The 23284-nt window shown below is 39.2% G+C and overlaps 1 protein-coding gene across 1 annotated transcript in view; it reads left to right on the top strand.

Moving 5' to 3' along the window:
• Nucleotides 1–23284, top strand: part of PLEKHH1 (pleckstrin homology, MyTH4 and FERM domain containing H1) — a 74509-nt gene that overhangs the window by 38408 nt on the left and 12817 nt on the right. The window contains exons 10-19 of the mRNA XM_044659957.1: nt 652–794; nt 7412–7522; nt 8418–8504; nt 9111–9272; nt 13365–13445; nt 14204–14389; nt 14909–15017; nt 17030–17142; nt 20192–20368; nt 20795–20892. Of these exons, the coding sequence (XP_044515892.1) occupies nt 652–794; nt 7412–7522; nt 8418–8504; nt 9111–9272; nt 13365–13445; nt 14204–14389; nt 14909–15017; nt 17030–17142; nt 20192–20368; nt 20795–20892 (1267 nt within the window). The remainder of the gene's footprint in view (nt 1–651; nt 795–7411; nt 7523–8417; nt 8505–9110; nt 9273–13364; nt 13446–14203; nt 14390–14908; nt 15018–17029; nt 17143–20191; nt 20369–20794; nt 20893–23284) is intronic.

Below are 23284 nucleotides of genomic sequence, written 5' to 3'. Positions count from 1 at the left end.
AACTTCATTAAATCCCTGGAAAAGAAAAAAGAGAATTTTAAGATGGTTCCATTTTTTGGAAAGTTTTACTTTTTTTTTATTAAGAATTAGATACTTCAAATAAAACCAACTCCTAAGAAAACCAAAACAAGCATACTGTCAGAAAAGCTTCTTAGAAGAGAAAAATTAAAACATAATCCAGGCCACATACAAAAAAACCCGTAAATTTTGGCCATTGAAATGGAGAAACTGAGGTGCAGAGTTGAAAAAAATACATATAGAGAGAGTCTTTTTGGTAAAGTGAGAAACGGAGTTCTTGAGAGCATTAAAAAAAATCCCTTGTAAAACATCACCTGCCTCTTACCTCCTTCTTTATAAAGAATTCTTGTAGGAATACAAGGTGGGAACAACCTGGACTGATTCATGAAGAGAAAAACTATTTACCACTGCCTCCTCCTCTCTCACTATTGTCAATAACTAAGAAATGTCATCATCCCATCACCTAAGCAGCTTGACCTTTACCATATCTCTTCAGCCTGATCTAGGAGGAAGAAGATATGACAGTTAGAAGCTCATTTCTTTCTAGGAGATGGGCAGCAATGTGCTTGAAAAAGGCATGAGATCATGTCACTTCACTCTTTCCCCTCACCAAACTCCTTTCTCCATGACCAGGTGTCTCCATATCCTCTCTGAGCTCAGAGAGTGACTATGCTATTCCCCCTGATGCCTATTCCCTGGACAGTGACTACTCAGAACCTGAATACAAAGTTCAACGGACCTCAATCTATTCCATTGATGAACTTGGATCCTTTGGGGTAAGTGGAACCTTGGAAGCATGGCTCCAATGGCTGAGAAAGAAGATTTAGCTGGAGATTTGCCACACTCCTTTCATTAGAAACTGTAAAGAAAGGCTGACACATCTTGTGTCAAGTTCATTAGGATTATCCCTATCTTTCTTTTTTTTTTTTTTTTACAAAATTTGGACAATATTTGGTAATATTAAATGCTTAAATAAACTTCCCTAATAGTGTATTTCCTGAAAACAGTTAAGCAAAACTTCCAAAATAGCCAAGGAACAAGCGATAATTCATGTCATTTTACATTTTTAAAAGTTTATACATCATTAAGAGAAAAGGACCATGCCTTTCAATTTGACAATGAGGTACAACATTGTTGTATTGTTATTGACAAAGTAGTAGAAAGACTTCCCATATTTCTCTGATTTTTTAAAAATTGTCTTTCCTTTTGGAATAATAATATTCCATTGTATTTCTACATCATAGTTTTGTTCAGTCATAACTCAATTGTTGCATATATTTTGTTTCCAACTTTTAGAAATTAGAAATAACATGTCTACTATATAAATTACATACACATAATAATATGTGTTTTGCTACATTTTTGTACATGAATCTTTTCTTGCCGAAGATAACCTTGAAGCATAGTCTCAGCAGTGGGATCTCTGAGTTAAAGAGTATAAACCATTAAATAAATTTTCTTGCATAATTCCAAATTGTTTTCCAGAAATAATGGCAGTAGACTACCATACTTGTCTTCCCATCGCCTCTTCAACAATGAATTTTCCTATATTTCTAACTTATCAGTTTCAGATGATACCTCAAGGTTGTTTTAAAGTTAATTTCTTGTATGTAGTTTCAAACAAGTTGGCTGATAGTTGTAGATATTTGGTATTTTGTCTTTTGAAAACTTCCTATTCTATTGAAATGGCTCTTGATCTTATGTTTGTCACTTATCTATAAATTTTAGGTATTAGACTTTAATCAGAGATATTTAATGCAAACATAACTGGGAATGAGACTTCAGAAGAAGCTGGAGACCTGGAGGGGTGAGAGACAGAGACAGAGACAGACAGAGACAGAAATACAAGGACATACACACACACACACTCACACAGAGAGAGAGAGAGAGATTTAAATGTAGAAGGGAAGATCTTCAGATACAAAGTATTTCCTACCCTAGAAAGGGTTTGAGGCTTAAATATTTTAGTTGCAGATTCATTCAATAATATGGAATGGCAACATATATATGCAATTTTCACTCAAATTACATATGTATATATGTGTGTGTTGTCATTCAGTCATTTTCATTCACATCTAACTATATATACAAATACACATACATATATACATATGTATGTGTATATGTATATATACACTTAACTCAATAATTGTTAAAGACCTATTATATTTAACATAGTGTAAGGTTTAAATTTGTTTTATACTAAATAAGAGAGTTATAAAGTAATATTGTGGTCGCCAATTTTAAAATATAGCTTAAGTCAAAATGACTTTTAGCAGCTTTTATTTACAAAGAGGTAGAAAGAATGAAAATAGAAACATAGAAAAAGACAGAGCCTTAACAAACCTACCAGCCCTTCTCCAGGTGAGGTCTGGCTCAGCCCTGGCAGGGGCTTCCCCAAGTCCAATTTCCACTGTGGAGCCTTCAGCCAGAAGTCCACCAAAGCCAAAGCAGGAATCTCAGCCACTCACCCAGCAAGCAGACACAGGATCCAAGGAAAAAGTCTCCTCCAAACGCCAGGAAAAGAATGCTCTCCCAAACCATACTGGTCTCTTTTTATACCCCTTTTTCCATGTCACTTCCTGGCTCTCCTCTTCACAGAAACCAATTGTAGCCTTTCAATTTGCCCAGCACTGGGTGGGTAGGGGACAGTGGCCTTTGGAGTTGTCACTCTAGTAAGTGATTTGTGAACTCTCATACCTAATGGTAAGTAGGGGTACTTTAAGTTTTTGATTTGATTAGCTAAAAATAGGCAAGAGGAGAGTTAATCCTATCTTCACAATAGCCATTCTAGAGAGAAAAACATACAGACAGGCAGAGAGATGCTGGTGACCTTTGTAGTTTTATTTCAGTATCCTGCTACTTTACTGAAATTATTTTCTCCAATAATTATTGGTTGATTTTCCAGAATCATCATATTGTCTGCAGAAAGAAAGAATTTTTTACTTCTTCTGTCCATGCTTATTCTCTTGATTTTTCTTCATTATCTTTATTTATATTCCTTACCTTGCTCTCTAACATTAACAGTAGAAACAGTGAATAACCTTGATTCAACCTTACCTTTTTCAGAAAAGTTCCCAGTGTTTCTTCATAACAAACACTGTTAACCCTTGCTTTTTCCTCAATATTTTAGCTCTTATTGAAAATTCTTTTTAATCCTGAAGTTTTTGGGGGGTGGGTAATAGTATTTTTTTAAAGCCTTACCATCTATCTTAGATCAGATATTAAGTATGGATTCCAAGGCAGTTAAAGGCTAGGCAATTGGAGTTAAGTGATTTGCCCAAGATCACACAACTAGGAAGTATCTGAGGCCAGATTTGAACCCACTTCTTCTCATCTCTAAGTCTGGCTCTATCTACTGAGCTACCTAGTTGCCCCTTTAATAGCTTTTTTTTTTTTACATAAATAAACCCTATGTTTTGTCAAAGGCTTTAGTGATTTGGTGGGGGGTGCTGATTAATTATGCTAAGAAAGCAGCATGGTATGGTGAGTATTTAATGAATAAAGCACCATCCTCAGAGTAAGGAAGAATTTAGTTCAAGCACTGATTCTGACACATATCACTGATTCTTGGCTAGTCATTCAATGTCTTGATGCTCTAGCTAACTCTTATTTTATTTAAGTTTTTTTTTTTAATTTTAAACCCTTAACTTCTGTGTATTGACTTATAGGTGGAAGAGTGGTAAGGGTAGGCAATGGGGGTCAAGTGACTTGCCCAGGGTCACACAGCTGGGAAGTGTCTGAGGCCGGATTTGAACCTAGGACCTCCCATCTCTAGGCCTGGCTCTCAATCCACTGAACTACCCAGCTGCCCTTCTAGCTAACTCTTTAAGACTATACATTGCAGAAAAAGTGCTGGTCTGCACTAGTCACCATTAGCTCCTCACATCAATGAAATCAAGTCTGGTTAAAAAAAATACTAATAGTTTTTCTAGAATTGAGCTATCCTTACATGCCTGGTGTAATTTTTGGATGTGCCCTACTAGCTTCTTTACCATTATTTACTTAATATTCTTGCATCAATATTGATTAATACTATTGGTCTATAGTTTTCTTTTGTAATCCCTTGCTTTCTTAGAATTTATTTCTTAGAATTCTTAGAATTGTTGTGGCTAGATGGCACATTAGATAGAGTGCTGGGCTTAAAGTCAGGAAGACCTGAGTTCAAATCTCAGCCTCAACCACTTACAGGCTGTGTGACCCTGGGCCAGTCCCTTAACCCTGTTTGCTTAAAAGAAAAAAAAAAGAATTTATTTAGTTTTATCAACACATTTTTATTTTTACGTTAGTTGTTTTCCCATATTACGATCTATGTTATTCCTATATTACAACTGGACCCTACTTTGTAAAATAACAACAATGAAAACAGTTAAATTAAATAGATCAAAAAATATCTATGTTCAAGACAGTCTATGCCCATAGCTCCCCATCTCTTTATAGAAGGAAACAATAGTTTATATTTATTCAAAGATATTTTATTTTCCCAATTACATATAATTTTAATTTTATTAAAAAATAATTTTAACATATATTTTCCAAAATTATAAGGTCCAAACCATTTCCTTCCCCTGATTTAAAGATGGGAAGTGATCTGATCTGGGCCAGATGTGTATTATCATGCAAAACACACTTCCATATTGGTCATGGTTGTAAAAGCACACTCATACAAAACCAATACCCCAAAATAAAATCGCAAATACACTAATGTGAAAGATAGTATGCTTTAATCCGCAACCACCTGACTCCAACAGTTCTTTCTTTGGAGGTATATACCATTCCCATCATAAGTCTTTCAGAATTGTCCCAGATCATTGCATTGTTAAGAGTAGTCAAGTATTCACAGTTGATCACCATATAAAATTGCTCTTACTCTGTACAATTCTTCTGCTTGTTTTGCTCTGCATCAGCTCATGTAGGTCTTTGCAGTTTTTTTTCTGAAATCATCCTGCTTATTGTTTCTTATAGCACAAAAGTATTCCAATCACCAACATGTACCATTCAGCCATTCCCTAATTGATGGACATCCTCTCAATTTCCAATTCTTTGCCACTACAAAAAAAAAAAAGCTGCTATAAATATTGTTGTACAAGTAGATCCTTTCCCCAGGAAAGAATATTTTAATATTTGTTCTCTATTATTATGTTTGGTCATTGCAATTGAAGAGCTGGATTCATTTACATTATTATATTCATTATGTATATCTTCTAGTTATTCTTAATTAGCTCTACATTACTTTCCTCTCCATCAAAATGCTCTCTAGGTCTACATTTTTCTGGCAAATCGGGCTAGAGGTTGAGTCTATCCCCTTGTTTGGTGTTATCTTCTCTCATATAGAAACACTCTTGCCATGATCATTTTTAACCCAGAGATTCAGAACTACTAAATCTCTCAAATTCATAAGACTGCCTGCAAGACCGAATAAGTCCATCTCAGGATCACTGTTCAATCACATGGGAGCAGGAAAAGAAGCAGAAAGCAGAAAAGGGAGCTAGTATTCTTAGATCCAGCCTCAGGCTGACCCAACCAGGATCCTAGCATGATCCGAAGCTAGAACAAGAAGAAAGTAACTAAGGGAAGTAACTAAGGAAAGTAACTCAAGCGTCATTGAGTTATCAACTCTTCCAACTAAAAGAGACCAGTAATAAAACACCTTCTGGACTAAACCACATGTGGCAATCCTGAAGCAAGCAGGGCAGCTCTTCACATGCTACCTAGCATTCATACTCTAATTCAACCCTTGCTACTATTACGATTAGAAATAATAAATACTGATATAATAAGAGAAATTAGTATTTTAATTAAAGCCATGGTCATGCTGGTAAAATCATTAGACCACGCGCCAGTAAGAATTCAAAATTGCTGCCTCCATTTTGTTACCTCTTGTCTCTCCCCGAGCCTGCTAGCCAAGAGGGCTTACTTTCGACTCTCCTCCCATTTAAACTGTCCTCTGCGTGGTGACGCAGGTAATTCCCACGCCCAAAGAACCGGAACTGGAAACCCATTGGACCACGGGAAATGTAGTTTGATAGTTCCCACGTGTCCATAGAAAATATATATATACTTTTAGATGGCATTTCCCAAATTTCACTTTTCCACTACAAGGTGATGAAGAGTAGCAACTGGACTCAGACTGAACTGGTCACTCAGTCATCTTGCCAGGATTCTCTATCCCTATAATTTTTATGTGAGAAATTAGGGCTTTCAGGGGGTGGTAAAAGGACGGATGGTATGGTCATCATTACAGATGGAGACAATATATGATAGGTGCTCTGTAAATATTGAATTGGAGAGCTACTTGTCTTGAAGAGTGTCCTGAGAGGCAGCTTGTGTAGGTCAGTAGATTCAGAGCAAGGTCTGGGGACAGGAAGTCTTGAGTTCAAATGTGATTTCAGAATCTTCCTAGCAATGTAACCTGAGGCAAGCAACTTAACTCCAATTGCCTAAATCTTATCACTCTCCTGTCTTGGAACAAATACTTAATATGGATTCTATGAGAGAAGGTAAGGATTAAAAAAAAGAATTTGGTTAAGGGTAGATATGATATGAACCCTCTACTTCAAACAAATTGGTCTACTCATTATTTCCCAAATACACCAGGTCCCATTCCTTGCTCTTGCCTGGAATTTCCTCCCTTGTGCTCTTAGACAATTCAAGTTCTTTCACTGACCAACTCAAGCTCCATCTTCTCCATGAAAACTTCTTGAACCAACCCCAAGTGATCATTTCTCTGAACTACCATTCCTTTGGCAATTGTCATATTTTCTCATATTGTTATCAATGTGGTTTGTATTTATCCTCTTTTCTGACCTAGAATAAAGCTGTCTAAAAGCAGAAGCCATGAATCATGTAACCATGGAAAATTTTCTTAATTAATCAGTAAAATTAAGTAAAAAATAAAATAAAAGTAGAAACCATGTCTCATAAATTTTTGTATCCTGTATATGAGGAGATATGTGCTACCCTACATGAGGCCTCCTTGAAAGTCTACAGACTCTTAAATGTTTGTTAATGATGATTCAATAATTAAGAGAACTGGGTGTGCAGAGAACAAGATCTAGTATCAGGAAGACCTAAGTTCAACTCCATCTAACTATATGATCCTGGGCAGGTCATTTAACCTCTGCTTCAGTTTCTTCATCAGTAAAATAGTGATAACAATATCTTACCCCCTTGAGCTGTTGTGAGGATCAAATGAGATAACATCTGTAAAGTGCTTTGCAAACTTCAAAGTGATAAATATATGTGCTATTATTGTCATCAGTAATAATAGTAATTAGTTTCATGTAATTAATGCAAATGTAATTGAATATAATAATATCATATAGCCTGCAGTATACTAGATACTCTTTTTTTTTCTTTCTTTCTCAACTTATTTTTCCTCTCATACCTATAGGAATCACTAGAGAAGTCAGGCTACCTACTGAAAATGGATAGTCGGGTGAAGACATGGAAAAGACGTTGGTTTGTTCTAAGACACAGACAAATCATGTACTACAAGTCCCCGGTAAGATCCTTCCCACAGACCTATCACCGTGGCCCAATCATAGTACAATACAAGAGGTGCCAAAGGAGGGGGCAGCATGGGGCCAGTGCAAGAGACACGGGGGGTGAGAGGAGGAAGGAGTAAACAGTCAGCCCCACACTTGAACTTCAGCAAGTATTGAACCATTAACATGAACACCCCTGAGAGGGAATATGTAAAAAATAAAATGAACATATAATGATAACTTTAAAAATATTGTGGGTTTTTTTAAAGATTTATTAGAAAATAAAGCCAAATGCCATGGTAGCCTAGTCAGTTTAAAGCCCTTGCTGTTCCCAGTTCTCCCCATGCTGTGATAGGTAGCAAAGGGGAAGTGAAATGCCAGCCCCTCAGTTTTATCCCTCTGTCTATGCCATTGTATAATGACAGGAAGCCAGTGAGCTCATGGGAAATGTAGTTCAAGGACCTCAATATTTCCAATAACACATATATAACCCAGGAGAAAATTGGCATATTCATATTACAACCAAGAGGCTTAGAAGGGAGAAATTAATTAATTGAAGGGAGAAAAATAGTTAATTGATTGATTGATTAATTAGTTGATTGGAAAGCTTTGCAGCACCCCCAGTGGCTTCGGGACCCATTCAGTAGCTCAGTCTATTCTTTCAGGACGTCTGTCAAAGGGTCCTGATTGGGTTTCTACTTCTTACCCTATAAGGCAAAGCCTAGGTACCATATGCCCAATATTCTCTGATAAGTCTTCCTAAATTGAGAAACCAACACCAGGAAAGCCTGTGTGCCCTATTCTCCAAGACATGTCAAAAGATTATGAAAAGGTGAGAAATGATGATGGTGTAATTCAGAGAGTAATGCTCCCCCGCACCCAACCCTAGCCCTCTCCCATCTCTTCCTACAGAGTGATGTGATCCGGAAACCACAAGGTCAAGTGGAGCTGAACTCCCACTGCCACATTATCCGAAGGGAAGGAGCACAGACATTTCAGGTGAGTCTTCCCTTTATATACACTCATAATCTCCTGAAACAGAACCAGATGCTGAGAACAAGATGAAAATGTGAACCCAGAAGTAACTGAGTCCACATTAGGTTATCAAAGTTTGTAGAGAAGATGCTAAGTTTGAATTTGGCCAGGACCTCCACAATTCCTGGGTTTGAGAAAGGAAGAAAGGAAGAAAGGAGGAAAGAAAGAAAGAAAGAAAGAAAGAAAGAAAGAAAGAAAGAAAGAAAGAAAGAAAGAAAGAAAGAAAGAAAGAAAGAAAGAAAGAAAGAAAGAAAGAAAGAAAGGAAGGAAGGAAGAAAGGAAGAAAGGAAGAAAGAAAGAAAGAAAGAAAGAAAGAAAGAAAGAAAGAAAGAAAGAAAGAAAGAAAGGAAGAAAGGAAGAAAGGAAGGAAGGAAGAAAGGAAGGAAGGAAAGAAGAAAAACAGAGAAGGGAGAGAGTGATGTTTAAAGAGGAAAAAGGAAAGAAGAAAGTATGAGGTAGAGAAAGTGGAGAAGGAAGAAGAGCCTGGGAAGATGGGCCAATAAATCCTGGAATCTGTGAAGACCTAAATGCCCTTCCTCTATTTCTCCTCATTCTTTCTATTCCCTACAGCTCATCTCTGAGAAGAAAACCTATTACCTGACAGCAGATTCCCCCAACTTGCTAGAGGAGTGGATCCGAGTACTCCAAAGCTTGCTGAAAGAACAGGCCATTGGATCCCCAGCCCTGCCACAAAGTGGGGCCAAGCCCACTGTGAGAGGCTGGCTGACCAAGGTATGGGCAGCCCCTATATTGTGAGCTTCCAGAAAGGACAGTGGAAACAGGATGGAGAGAGGCCACAAGAGATTATGGAGTCCTGCCTCCTACCATTTCATAGAGGCAGTTGGGTGGCACAGTGAACAGAGCACTGGGCTTGAATGGCCTGAGCTCAAAATCAGCCTCAGATACTACTAAGACACCTCAACCACCATCTTCCTCAGTTTCCTTTTTTTGTAAAATATGGATAATAATATCACTTATCTCTGGGTTATTTTGAGGATAAAATGAGATATTTGTAAAATGCTCTACAATTGGGGCAGCTAAGTGGCTTAGTGGATAGAGAGTCAGACCTGAAGATGGGAAGTCATGGGTTCAAATGTAGCCTTAGACACTTCCTAGCTTCCTGGGCAAGTCACTCAACCCCAATTGCCTTGCCCTTACTGCTCTTCTGCTTTGGAATTAATACTTATGATTCTAAGAGAAATGGTAGGGTTTGGGTTTTTTTATTTTTAAAATGCTTTATTATCCTTAAAATGCTAAGTAAATATTGTCATTATTCCATGTAGCACTTTTTACTCAGAATTTCCATGCACATTCTAGACCAGTGGTTCCCAAACTTTTTTGGCCTACTGCCCCCTTTCCAGAAAAAAATTACTTAGCGCCCCTGGAAATTAATTTTTTTAATTATAATAGCAATCAATAGAAAAGATAAATGCACCTGTGGCCATCACTGCACCCCCCCCCCGGATCGCTGAAGCATCCACTAGGGGGTGGTGGCACCCACTTTGGGAATCACTGTTCTAGATCAATGATCCTGAAAGTTTAAGGCCATGCCATGACCCCCCAAACAATGCGTGGTTGACCAGTGTAAGGGCTAAAAGATGGGTGGCAGTTTAGCCTCCCTAGGCAAAGGGTTTATCTCTAGTAGAGCCACACACCCCACTTCTTTTTTCCATTATTTCCAGAATTACCTCATACTACACCCTCCCACCACTGGCCTCCTTCTGATGTGTAAGCTTCTAACCTCTAGTACTTTTCACCTGGCATTGCCCCCAAGGGGTTTATAATCTGAGAATTGGGCTCCTGCCTCAGCTTACACAGGCGAAATGCTTGCCCCCAGCATACCTATGCCTTGCCCCCCACACCACCTCAGAACTGTGGCAAGCACCCTGGGGGAAGGAAGAGAGGGGACTCAATGTTCCAATTCATTTTTGATGAGAGAATAAATCACCCTGGAGGAGCAAACATGAATGTATTTTGAACTTCCCAGCAGATTTCTTTTCATGATCTTTCTACCCAAAATCTACACCTCTTCTGAATTCTCCTATTGAGGGTTTGAAACCATGGTGTCATCCTCCTCTCCTTATTCTCCTGTATCCAAGGTATCCAATAAGATGTCAAACCTTGCTGTTTCTACCTTTAAAATAACATCTCTCAAATTCAACCCCTTCTCTTCAGTTACAGGCACCACGACTATTTCACATCCTCAACACCTCTTGCCTAAGCTACTGAAATAGCCTCCTCCTTGATCTCAGTTCTCTTTCCATTCCAATCCACCCACCACAAAGCTATCAAACTCACTTTTCCTAAAGTACAAATCAAACCATGTACACTCCCCTGCTCCATAAACTCCAACTCCAGTGGCTCTCTATTGACTCTAGGATCAAATATTATCTCCTCTTTATCCCATGTTTAAAATTTCAACTTTTTGTGTAAGTTTTCTAATGGACATAATTTTTAGGAAGGCAGTGTTATGGCAGATGAGGAAATTTGTTTTGTATACATATACATATTGATTATGGATTTTCTTGCTTTCTTAATGAGTGGGGTGTGGGGAGGAGGAGGGAGAGAATGTTAAACTTTAAAATAAAATTGAATTTTTTAAGTTTAATTTTTAAAAGTTTAAAATAAATTAAGATTTAATTTGAAATTTTTTTTTAATTTTAAAGAAAAAAAGAAAAGCAGTTTTACATAGTGGATAGAAAGCTAGTCTCAAAGTCAGGAAAACCTGGGTTCAAGTTCTGTACTCAATATAAGTAATATGTCTAATATAATACTGATTGTGTGACCCAAGTAAAGTCACTTAATCTCTCAGTACTCTAAGTGGCTTTTTATGACTATAAATTGCAGAGAAGATACTGACCTTCATTGGTAAAGAGAATTTCTTAATATGGGATTATAGTAGCAATAAAATCACAGTTCCACTACCTGTCCTCTGTTAGTATTAGCACAACAGTTGTTGTTGTTGTTGTTTAGTCTTCTCAATCATGTCTGATTCTTCGTGACCCCATTTGGAGTTTTCTTGGCAAAGATACTGGAATGTTTTACCATTTCATTCTCCAGCTCATTTTACAGATAAGGAAACTGAAACAGAGGTAAATGACTTTCCCAAGGGATATTATTGGGGATGTAGACACTAAACAATAACTCTAGTCCAACTATCAATAAGATGGAATTAGGTCTTGATCATTGATACATGTAAAACCCAGTGAAATTGTGCGTTGGCTAAGTGGGGTTAGGGAGGCTTGGGGGAGAGGGAAAGAACATGAAATATGTAACTAGGGGAAATATTCAAAATAAAAATAAAAAATAATTTTAAAAAAATGACTTTCCCAGGATCATAATAGCTAATAGTGCCAGAAGTTAAAATTAAACCCAAGAAGATGAATCTTCCTGCCTTCAGGTCCAGCATTCAGTACCACCTAACTATATGTAATGTATTTAAGTTATACATTAGTAATAGCCATATATTGAGGGTGTATATTCAAAAAATCTTCCCTGATAGTTGCATACAAGGAAAAAAAAGTCTGGCTCTAGAAATTACCTAGTTTGTCCTCACATCATATTCTAGAAATGGACGAACTTTTAGTTTCATTCCTTTCCCAAATACTGGCCTGAAATGGGTATTGAGTTTCTGGTAACCAAGACTACCCATCTTGTTTGGCTTCTATTTCCTTGAGCCTCTAAGTCATGGCCTCCCCTGGCTCAAATTTGACAAGGCAAAGGACTTTTCTAGCCACAGTTGATAAGCAACAGTAGGAGCTTTATGGGGGAAGAAAAGACAAAGTCTATCAGTCAGCTGGCTTTTATTTAGTGCCCACAATGTGCTAGACACTGTACTAAGCTCTGTTATGGATACAAATCCAAAGAACTCAGTCTGATGAGGAAGTCAACATGCAATCAACTATACACAAATAATCTACACTGGATAAACTGAAGATACTGTTGGGTACTAAGATTAAGGAGGACAGGGAAGAGCTTCTTGTAAAAGGTGAAACTTTAGCTGAGACTTAAAGGAAGCCCCAGGGAGGTCAGAAGATGGAGCTGAGGAAGGAGAGAGTGCCAGACATGAAAGATAGCCAAGGAAAATGCAGAGTTGGGAAAGTGTTCTTATGAAAAGAACAGCAAGATCAGGACCACTGGATTACAGTGTACCTGGACTAGAAAAGTGGGAGGAAGCCAGGTTATGAATGACTTTCAAAACCAAGAAAAGAGGGGGCAGCTAGGTAGCTTAGTGGATAGAGAATAAAGCCTGGAGACAAGAGGTCCTGGATTCAAATTTGACCTCAGACACTTCCTAGCTATATGACCCCAGGCAAGTCACTTGACCTCTACTGTCTAGCTCTTATTACTCTTCTGCCTTAGAACATTTATATAGTATTGACTCTAAGATGGATTTTTTAAAAAGGGAGCAAAGGATTTTATATTTGATCCTGGAGGTGATAAGGAGCCACAGATGTGTATTAAGTTAGGGGGTGATATGGTCAGATCTTTTAGGAAAATCAATTTGACAGTTAAATGGAAAAAGACTTGAATCTCTTGGATTGGAGGAAGACATGTGGCTAGGAGACCAACCAACAGCCAAACAGCTCTAGCCACAGAATCTCTAGATGTCAAGAATTAGAATTGTTGGAATCCCTTTTCTAAGTAATAATTACTTTCCCATTAGAGGGTCAGAAAGGAATTTCTTACATTTTTTCCCCTGGGTTACTGAAGATTGAGCTCTACATAGAACTTTTCAGACCAATGACAAGAAGAAACAAGAGCCCAGAGCCACATATAGATAATAACTGTTCCACTCATACTGCTTCCCTTGTGCCTCACCAGGTAAAACATGGTCATTCCAAGCTGGTCTGGTGTTCTGTGATTGGAAAAACCTTCTACTACTATCGAAGCCACGAGGACAAGGTATTTTACCCAATTTGATGCTAATTTGCTATAGATTTTTCTTTTCCCCTCACCATAGAGAGCATTAGCATCCATTCTTCTGTTTCTTCAAAAACATATTGCATGTACTTGGGAAAATGAAATATCTTTTTAAAAATACAATGAATGATCTAAGACAATTCCAAAAGACTCATGATGAAAAATGCAATTTACCTGCAAAGAAAGAACTGATGAAATCTGAATGCATATCGAATACTATTTTTTGCTTTATTGTTTCATGTTTTTTGTCTTTGCTTTCTTTCAGAACATGACTAATATGGAAATGTTTAGTATGATTGCACATGTATAATCTATCAACTTGCTTTCTGTCTCAGGGAGGGAGAGAATTTGAAACTCAGAATGTTAAAAACTAATATTTAAAATTGTTTTTACATGTAATTAGAAAAAATATTATTTTAAACACCCCCCCAAAAAATAAAAAAACTCACCCAGATTCCTGAATTTTCCTTGAACCCACAGCACACTACTAAATTTGACCTGTTCTTTCGGTATCTCAAAGTTGCAACTACTTGGCCTAGTCAATGAAATTCTACCTATATATAGTTTGTCTACTGGTTATATTTCCCCAACTGAACCTCATTCTATCATCTGCATCGTTGAACAAGTTGGAGGCATTCCCATCCTCATCTTCCCTGCCCCCATCTGCCCACCTCTGTTGATCCTGGAGTATGGGAAGAATGACTCCAGTTCCCTCTTCCACTAATGGTGTCTGTCTCTAGTATCCTCTGGGCTGCTTGCCTGTTCGGGGGGCACGTATCGAGGAGGTGGATCGCTCCTGTGACTCAGATGAAGACTATGAGGCTACTGGAGGAATGAGAAGGCTTCTCTCTTCCCACTCTACGCTAGTGATTCACCCACCAGAACACAGTCCCACCTATCTTCTCATTGGTTCTAAGCATGAGAAGGTAAGGCAGGGAATGGGACAAAATGAGGTCACCAAGAAAAAACTAAGACTGATGGCTTTACTCTCTTCCCTTTTCCTTCAACCTTGAACTTGAGGAAATTTGACTTTGCCTCTTTCCCCATCAATCTGCAACTAGCCTTTGGTGTTTAGTGAGTGTAAAATTCCTCCAAAAATGAGAATCCCTTGAAATAAGACCCTCAGAGAAGGTAGATCCATTCATTTGGGGGAGTGCCACTTGTTTAAAAAGTCAAAGTTCTTCTTTTCTATATGGTCCTGAATCTCTGCTTATGGTTGTTGGTTACAACCAGGTGTTTGCTCCTTAAGTGGACTTCACCTAGAACACTGAATTCTGCTCATAAGACTGTGAGCTCTTTGAGAGCAAGGACTGAGTTAGGTTTTTTTGTTTTGTTTTCTTTCAGCCTTTCTTTTATATCCATAGCATTTAGCACAGTGCTTGGCAAACCCTAGGTGTTAAATAAGGGCTTCTTGGAAGTGCCAGCTAACTCTCTTTCACCTCTAGGACACATGGCTCTACCATCTCACAGTGGCGGCAGGTAGCGGCAGTGCCAAGGTAGGCACTGCTTATGAGCAGCTTATTGGAAAACTGATGGATGGAGAGGGGGATCCAGGTAAGCAGCATCCAACAGGCTTAATGTTATAATGGAATGGCTTGGGTGAGATTGGTTAGGAAGCAACGAATGTCAGTCATATCCTTTGACAGCTTTAAGGATTGCCTAGCTATTAAGGAAAGTATTTTCTTAACTCCACAAGCTTAGCCCTGTGTCAGAGCTGGGATGACTTACTCCATCCCCTGGAGAGTTTCTTAGAGTTAGAGGTTTTCCAATTACCTGGTGAAGGTTTCACTCACTCTGTGTAGTCCTCAGCTTTGCAGGCAGGCCAAAGGGTTGATGAAAGAAGGTGACGAGTTAATCTTAGCTAGGACATATTAGTAGATAAAACCCAAGATGGAAACTGGGATGAACTGAGTACAGGAAATTTGAGGTTCAATCAATTGACTACTGATCTCTCTTTCCACTCTCCTCCACTCCCCCCACCCATCTCCCTTCCTCCTCCATCTATCTCGTTCTCTCTCTCCTCCCTTCTCCCCTTCTCTCCCTCCTTCTTTCTCTCTGTAGAGAACCAGCCCCTACAAAAAGTTATCGTGTGGGTTTTATCACCTGTGGAGGGGAGCTATAGCCTGAGAAAGCAATAGGTAAAGATTAAGGACTAGAGAGGGGGAGACATAGATTGAAAACAGACGAGGAACACAGAGAAAGAGCTTCAGCATAGTGTCAGCAGGTAAGCACACCCAGAGAGTCACAGAGTAACCCCTGACTATGCTGTGCTGATGTTTTCAGGATTGAGGGTTTTCAGGATGTCAGTCAAACCAGTGAAACATCAAAAGTATTAACATAATATTAGGTCCAATTACAAGAGAAAGGAATAAGTAGGGACAAAATTGTATAGCCAGTAGCCCAGGAAAGAAGCTCATTAGAAAGTCCTTCCTGACTTAAGTCAAACATTCTTCTTCCTGGAACCCTGACCCAAACTTATTCAGATGTTAAGTGTACGCCTTACAAATTGTCTGCTAGCTTTTAGACTGCAGTTAATAATAGAGGCTTAATTTGTAAGTTCAACAATTTTTTTAAACCCTTACCTTTGGTCTTAGAATCAATCCCAGGTATTGGTTCCAAGGCAGAAGAATGGTAAGGACTAGGCTATGATGGGGGTCAAGTGACTTGCCCAGGGTCACTAGGAAGTGTCTGAGGCCAGATTTGAACCCAGGACCTCCCATCTCTGGGCCTGGCTCTCAATCCCCTGAACCACCCAGCTGCCCCATTTCAACAAAATTTAAGTCCAATCCAATTTAAGGATTCAGAAATCAATCATGTGAAATATTAGAAATATATTCATAAGTCTTGTCCATGAACATTTTGCTCATTAGAGTCGGCTTTTGAATATATCTTTAATATCTTCATGATTTGTTATAACTGAAACCCTTCACTCTCTTCAACTCTCTTTCTTCTCTATTTTTCTTCCTTCCTCTCTGTCTCCTTCTCTCTTACCCTCTCTCCTTCCCTCCCTTTCCCTACCTCTCCCTTCCTTCTCTCTCTCTTCTCCTTCCCTCTTTTTTCTTCCCCCTCTTTCTTCTCCCTGTTCCTCTCCCTTCCTCCCTCTCTCTATCTCTTATCTCCTTCTTTCCTGCCTTCTCTCCTTCCCCCCCTCTCCCCCTCCCTCCTTTTCTTTCTCCCCCTATCTCGACTAAGCTATTCAGGGCCATACTCTCATATATTTGTGAGTGCAACTTATTTTGAGTTGGGATTTTTTTTTCCTTTGGATTTGTATCCCCAGTGTCTAGCACAGCATAGGCATTTAATAAATATTTCTTGATGGATACAATGTCCACGTAAGCCTTCAAACATGTATAAATACTTGTAACCATAATTATATGTTATACACACATCCCTTATAAGCCATAAATGATGAACTTAATGCCAATCATGTGTCTGAGGACAATCCCTACCCTTGTCCTCCCTTTAGAGTCAAACTCTAGAGATGAACCCCTTTAGGATGTTGGGTAGTGAGTCCCCCTAACCTTAGTGGTATCTGACACTGCCTTCTGGTACTATGCTTCTATCAGGTTCCCCTTTGTGGAGACATCCCATGCTGTGCTACAGTAAAGATGGGCTTTGTGCCTCCCTTACCACGCTGCCCTCAGAAGCCCTGCAGACGGAAGCCCTCAAGCTCTTCAAGGTAACTTATCAGGCAGCCTGTTTTCTCTCTAACACAAGGTACAAAAATGCAGCCCCCTCCCACCAGGTCGGGGACATCGTAGCCACATGTAGCCAGAGTACTCTTGTCCTTGTTGAAACTAGCAGATGGTTTGGAAGAAGAGGGAGAAATGAACAATCCCATATTGCATCGCTATTGGTCTGGGTATTATGGTCTCATCCTTCTCTTTGAGGAGAGAAGCCCATCTATCTCTGACTGCTAGGAAAGGATCTTCATTAAAGAAGGAAGCAATGGAAACAGTGTTGAGGAGACGCCGGAAATAGGCACAGCTTGTTCTTAAAGTGAAACAAAAAATGGTTCCCTGCTAAAATGTAGCTTTGGAATAGACGAGTCCCATTCTATTTGTGTCTTATGATTAGAGAACTAATCAAATTAAATCTGTAGAGGATAAGAATATAAAGTAGAACATCTCTCCTTTTTTTTGTTGTTGTTGTTGTCATTTTTCAGTCATGTCTTGACTTTTTGTGGCCCTATTTGGGGTTTTCTTGGCAGAGATACTGGAGTGGTTTGCCATTTCCTTCTCCAGCTCATTTTATAGATGAGAAAACTGAGGCAGAGTTAAATGATTTGCCTGTAGTCACACAGCTAGTTAGTGTGTTAGCCTCTGCTGGATTTGAACTCAGATCTTTGTGACTCCAGGCCCAGCACTCTATTTACTGCACCACCTAGCTGTCCTCTTTCCTTTTTAAAAAACTTCCAATGGAAGTAATTGAATTCCAGGAGAATTGGTCATATATAGTACTTTTTAAAAAACCTTTCCATTTTAGAATCAATACAATGTATTGGTTCTAAGAAGAGTGGCAAGGGCTAGGCTATGGGGGTTAAGTGGCTTGCCCAGAGTCACACAGCTAGGAAGTGTTTGAGGCTAGATTTTAACCCAAGACCTCCCAATTCCAGGGCTGGCTCTCTATCCACTGAGCCACCTAGCTGCCCCCTGTTCATAGTGTTTAGTAGACTATCCTTATCTTCCCCCTTAAAAACCTAATTGTCTCTTCCAAAAATTTCCATTTCCATCAAAGGTCCAATGTTCCTCCACTCTCACTTAATGTTATTCACTTGCCCTCCCCTCCCCCTCAGCATCTAAACCAATCTTGATGTTTCTCCCTCCATAACATCTCTGGCAACCAACCAATTCTCTCAACTTGCACAAATGAATACCTCAGGTCCTCATTACCTCTTGTCTAAATTATGGCAAGGGCTTTCCTGCCTCAAATCTCTCCTCTCTCCAATCTACATGGTTGCCAAAGTGATTTTCCTGAAATGCAAGATCTGACCTTGTTCTTCAATTTAGTAAAGGCTACCTCTTGACATGCAACAAATTCCTAAAGCCTTTTCACAACCTTGTCCTAACCCATCTTTCCAGCTCCACCTCATCCTATACTCTGCAGTCCAGCCAAACTGGCCTTTCTTTTCTTCATGCATGGCATTCTATCTTCTGTCTCCTGGCTTGGCACCAGAATGGACATGGTCCTTACCTCCACCTAGAAGCCAAGTGAGTGCTGACCCTGGATTCAAGAATGAGTTCAAATCTCAGATACTTAATAGCTCGGTGATCCCAGGCAAAAATCACAGCAGTTCTGTCTGTTTCAGCTTTCCCATTTGAAAATAATGATAGCTCCTACCTCCTAGGGTTGTTGTGAGTATCAAATAAGATATTATTTGTAAATGCTTAGCATAGTGCTTAGTGCATGGTAGGCATGTAATAAAAGATTGTTTTCTTCCTTACCTCCTTCCTCCCTCCCTCCAGCCTTTCTTTTTTTCTTCCTTCTTTCTTCCCTCCTGTTTTCCTTCTTTCCTCTCTCCTTTTTTTCCTTTCTTCTTCCTGCCTTCCTTTCTTCTTTCCTTCCTCTTTTCTTCCTTCCTTCCTCCCTCCCTCCTTCCTTTTTTCTCCTTTCCTTCTTCCCTCCCTCTTTCTTTCCTTTCTCTCTTCCTCCTTTCTTCCTTCATTCCATCCTTCTTTTCTCTCTCTCTCTTTCTCTCTCTCTCCTCCCTTTCTCATAGAATCCCTCCTTTCCTTCAAGTTTTAGCTCAGATTATCTCAGCCTTGAATATGACCTTCAGTCTGTCTGTCTTTATTATTTTTAGATTTAATCTTTATATACATATATAACCTTCTTGCTTCCTTCATTATAGTGTAAGCTGCTTTCAAATAGGAATTATATATCCAGTTGCCAGCAGAGTACCTGTCACATAATAGATGCTTAATAAATGTTTGTTGGTAGATTCAAAGTAGAAGAAACCAATCCAAAAAAACCCTAGTCCTTCCCTTAAAGGTGTCACTTATCTTGTTTCCTTAGTAAAAGTGAGCCAGTACTAAACTATTTCTGCTAAAGGACTCTAAACACTATCTATTACCTTGGTGGAAAGTGTTGTGGGATTTTTTTCCATTTGAAAGGCAGAAGACCTTCGACACTTAAAGAATTTGTTCAACAGTAGCACAGAGGAAACTAAGACAAAACCCAGAGGTCCTAACTTCCCTTTTTTCCCACCTCTCTGGCCAATAGTGGGAAGGCTGTGTCTCCTGCTGCTTCTGAAGCAGAAAGATTCCATCCCCTCCCTACCTCAGCCCTTAAGAATAAACAACAGCTTTTCATTTGGAAAAGAACTTTGAGTGAATTTGATTCTTAATTCTCCTATTTAGTCCAAGGCTTATGGGAAAATGCAGGTCATTTCTGCTGCCTGAATGTCAGAGTCTAAACCTAGTTTGCTAGGACTCAAAGTTATTTAGCATCTTGTCTGTGAGGACTTTTAGGATCCGAAGGCATGGTGGACTTGCTTCTAATTCTCAGTCAGTCAACAAACATTTATTAAGCATGTAGCAGACATTGGGCTAAACACTGAGGACCCAAAGAAAGACAAAAAACCAGCAACAACAATAACAAAACTCTCCTGCCTTCAGGGAGCATTCAAGCATTCATTCTAATAAGGGAGAAAACATGTAAATAACTAAGTACATATAATATGGAGAGAGAGAGCAGATGTTTATTTGCTTCTGACTTTTCTTTCCCAGTCCTGCCAGTTGTTCATCAATGTACCTGTAGAGGCTGCCTCTGTGGAGTATCATGTGTCCCTGGCCCAGACAGCTTTGCAGGTGTGCCTGGTTCACCCTGAGCTGCAGAGTGAACTCTACTGCCAACTCATCAAGCAAACCAGCTGTCACCCCCCACAGAAACATTCCCTCTTGCAGGTGAGTGTATGTCAAATGGGGGAGGTACAACCTAGACCAAACACAGGTCAGGCTTTGTCTCCCAACTTTTCCTAGTGGTGAGAAGTTGCCCTTGGGGAGGTGGGAAAGATGCAGAAGAGAAAGTAGGAGCAAGAGATCCCTTCAGCTATACCAACAGATTAAGGTTGCCCAGAAAGATGATCTTATTTCTCTTTGCCACATCTCTCCAGGGGGTAAAAAGGACACATCTTTGCCCCATCCTTAATTCTCTTCACACTGACAGATCATTTGGTTGCCCCATTCTTGTGACCTCTGATGGCCACAGATTTGATAGTGGTAGACCTCTGAGTTGAGAAAAGAGACCACTGAAGTTCCTTGAGATCCATGGCAAGACAGAGGCCAACTAGACCCTGCTCTTACTTGTTGATGCCTGGTTTTCCTTGACAGTGCTGGCAACTCCTGGCTCTGTGTGCTCCCCTTTTTCTGCCTCAGCATCACTTCCTTTGGTACATCAAACAGCAGCTCCAGCGCCACGCAGATCCCAGGTGAATAGATGGCATTTCCTTTATCCTTGGGCTCTCTCCTTCTCTCCCTCTAGTTCTAACACTGAACCAAGTGAATTTTAGAAGGATGAAAGGAAGGAATAATATGGCATACATGAGAAAATTAAGGCTCCAAATTGTCCTTGCCTTCTGATTTACTGAGGGATTTGTACATGTAGATCAGTAGTGACAAACTCAAATAGGAATGGATGCTCGCTGGGCAACAAATTGGCTTAGAAATCCACAAATTAACATAAATGATGTATGTTTATTGTAGTTCTATTTATTTTGCTAAAAATTTCCCAATGACATTTTAAAAAATCCTTACTTTCTGCCTTAGTATCAGTTTGGCAATTATGGTTAAGTGACTTGCTCAGGGTCACACAGCTAGGCAGTATCTGAGGTCATCTTTGAACCCAAGGCTTCTCATCTTCAGCCTTGGCTCTCAATTCACTGAGCCACCTAGCTGCCCCTCCCAACTTTATTTTAATCTAATACCAGCATATTCAGGAAGTTTGCAGGCTGTAAGATTGAGACCTCTGCTCTAGACCCTATGTGATAATCCAGGTGCACCTAAATTTCTTTATATAACTATTGTAAGCACACCTGTATCCACAGAGTTTTATTTGGGGTATTCAACCATCATTCCCCATCATTCCATAGACTAGTCTTTCCAATTATACTAAAGGCTTTAGTTTTAGTTTAGTTTTGTTTTTAATTAGCTCCATTCTGGGAAGGTTTAGCCATAAAACAAACCTTCCCCCTTCATTAATCTGTCACATTAAATAAGTCCCAACTGATTTTTTAAAGTTTCTTGAATTTTAATTGGTTTGCCCCTCCTTTTCATCTTTCTTCTTTTTTTAAAAACCCTTACCTTCTGTCTTAGAATTGATACTGTGTGTTGGTTCCAAGGCAGAAGAGCGGTAAGGGCTAAGCAATGGGGAGTTAAGTGATTTACCCAGGGTCACACAGCTATGAAGTATCTGAGGCCACATTTGGACCCAGAACCACTCATCTCTGGACCTGGATCTCAAACCACTGAGCCACCTAGCTTCTCCCTAGTCTTTCTTCTACTTAACACTCTTCTGGGAGGCTGCACTGGCAGATCAACTAGATCAAAAGATAACTGATAGAATATGTATATAGCATGTGTTTTGAGTGACAGCTGGAAGATAGAGAGGGTTTTAATTTCCTGGGGATTCTAGCTCAGGAGCTAGTGTTGAAAGTTGATGAGGCTTAAGTATGGTGAATCCCTGATAAAAGTCACATCCTAGAGTAAGTTAAACTTTGTGGTTCCCATAAGTCTAAATCAGCATTCAGATGTTTAAGGATCAATAGCAACATGCAAACCATTAGATCAAACAATGTATATATACAGGATAAACTGCAAATAATCAACAAAGGGAAGGTACTAACATTAAGGGGGATCAGGAAAGGTTTCCTATATAGAAGGCAGAATTTTAACTGGGACTTGAAGGACACAGGGATGAGGAGTGAGAGCATTGTCATCTGGGGGACAGCCAGTAAAACTCTTCAGAGTTGGAAGATGGGGTATCGTGTGTTAGGTTTAATTTGTTATTAATTAAGTTATATAGCAATAATTAGAATACAGAGAGATAGATACCAAGAAAGGATTCTTTCCTGTCCTCTGTTATACATGGCCAGAGAAAAATCACCATGGGCTCTTTAAGGAATATTGGATTTGTGGGAAAGTAGTTTGGATTCTTGGCCACTCTCTCTGAAGTCACTGTCAGGAGAGGTGGTGTATGGCTTTTCTCTGGATAATATCAGTTAGAGATTTAGCCAAACTTAACTTGGAAACCTTACAAGAACATCTGTGAATGTGGGAAGAGTTTTAGCTGTCTGAGCTGTTCTCCTGACAGGGAGAAACAGCTGTGATTGGGGCACTGTTTGACACTCACTGAAAACAGAGTGAGCTTGGACTGCTCTGCTAGGAAGAGTGAGAGGAGACATTTTGATTTTTAACTGCCACAATGGTCAGTTAGAGAAGACAGCTTGTTACTTTTGATTTATATTTTAAGGAGATTAACAATATTGAAGTATATATATTAGAATAAGGTTAAAAAGCTAGAATTGGGGTTTAGGTAGTCAGTATAAAATAGATTTAAGGAGGTTCACCTTTGGTGAACAAGAATCCTTGCAAATCAGTTTGGTGGGATATATATATATATATATATTTAGAAATCTTAGATTTAGGTTAAGATTTTTCCTATAGTATCTCTACCTCCTTATTCTTTCCCTGCCTCTCCTGATAGTAATAATAAATTTTGCTGGATTAAGCTGTGTCCAGCAGTTTCAATCACCATCTACCACCAGGTGAACTTATCAGCTATCTATATCAACTGGCCATAAAGATTAATAACCAATGCCAAGA

This window comes from Gracilinanus agilis, chromosome 2 (genome assembly GCF_016433145.1).
Source record: "Gracilinanus agilis isolate LMUSP501 chromosome 2, AgileGrace, whole genome shotgun sequence".
Lineage (NCBI taxonomy): Eukaryota > Metazoa > Chordata > Mammalia > Didelphimorphia > Didelphidae > Gracilinanus > Gracilinanus agilis.
Note: the sequence above shows the minus strand (reverse complement) of the source record. Positions and strands in the feature narration are given on the sequence as shown.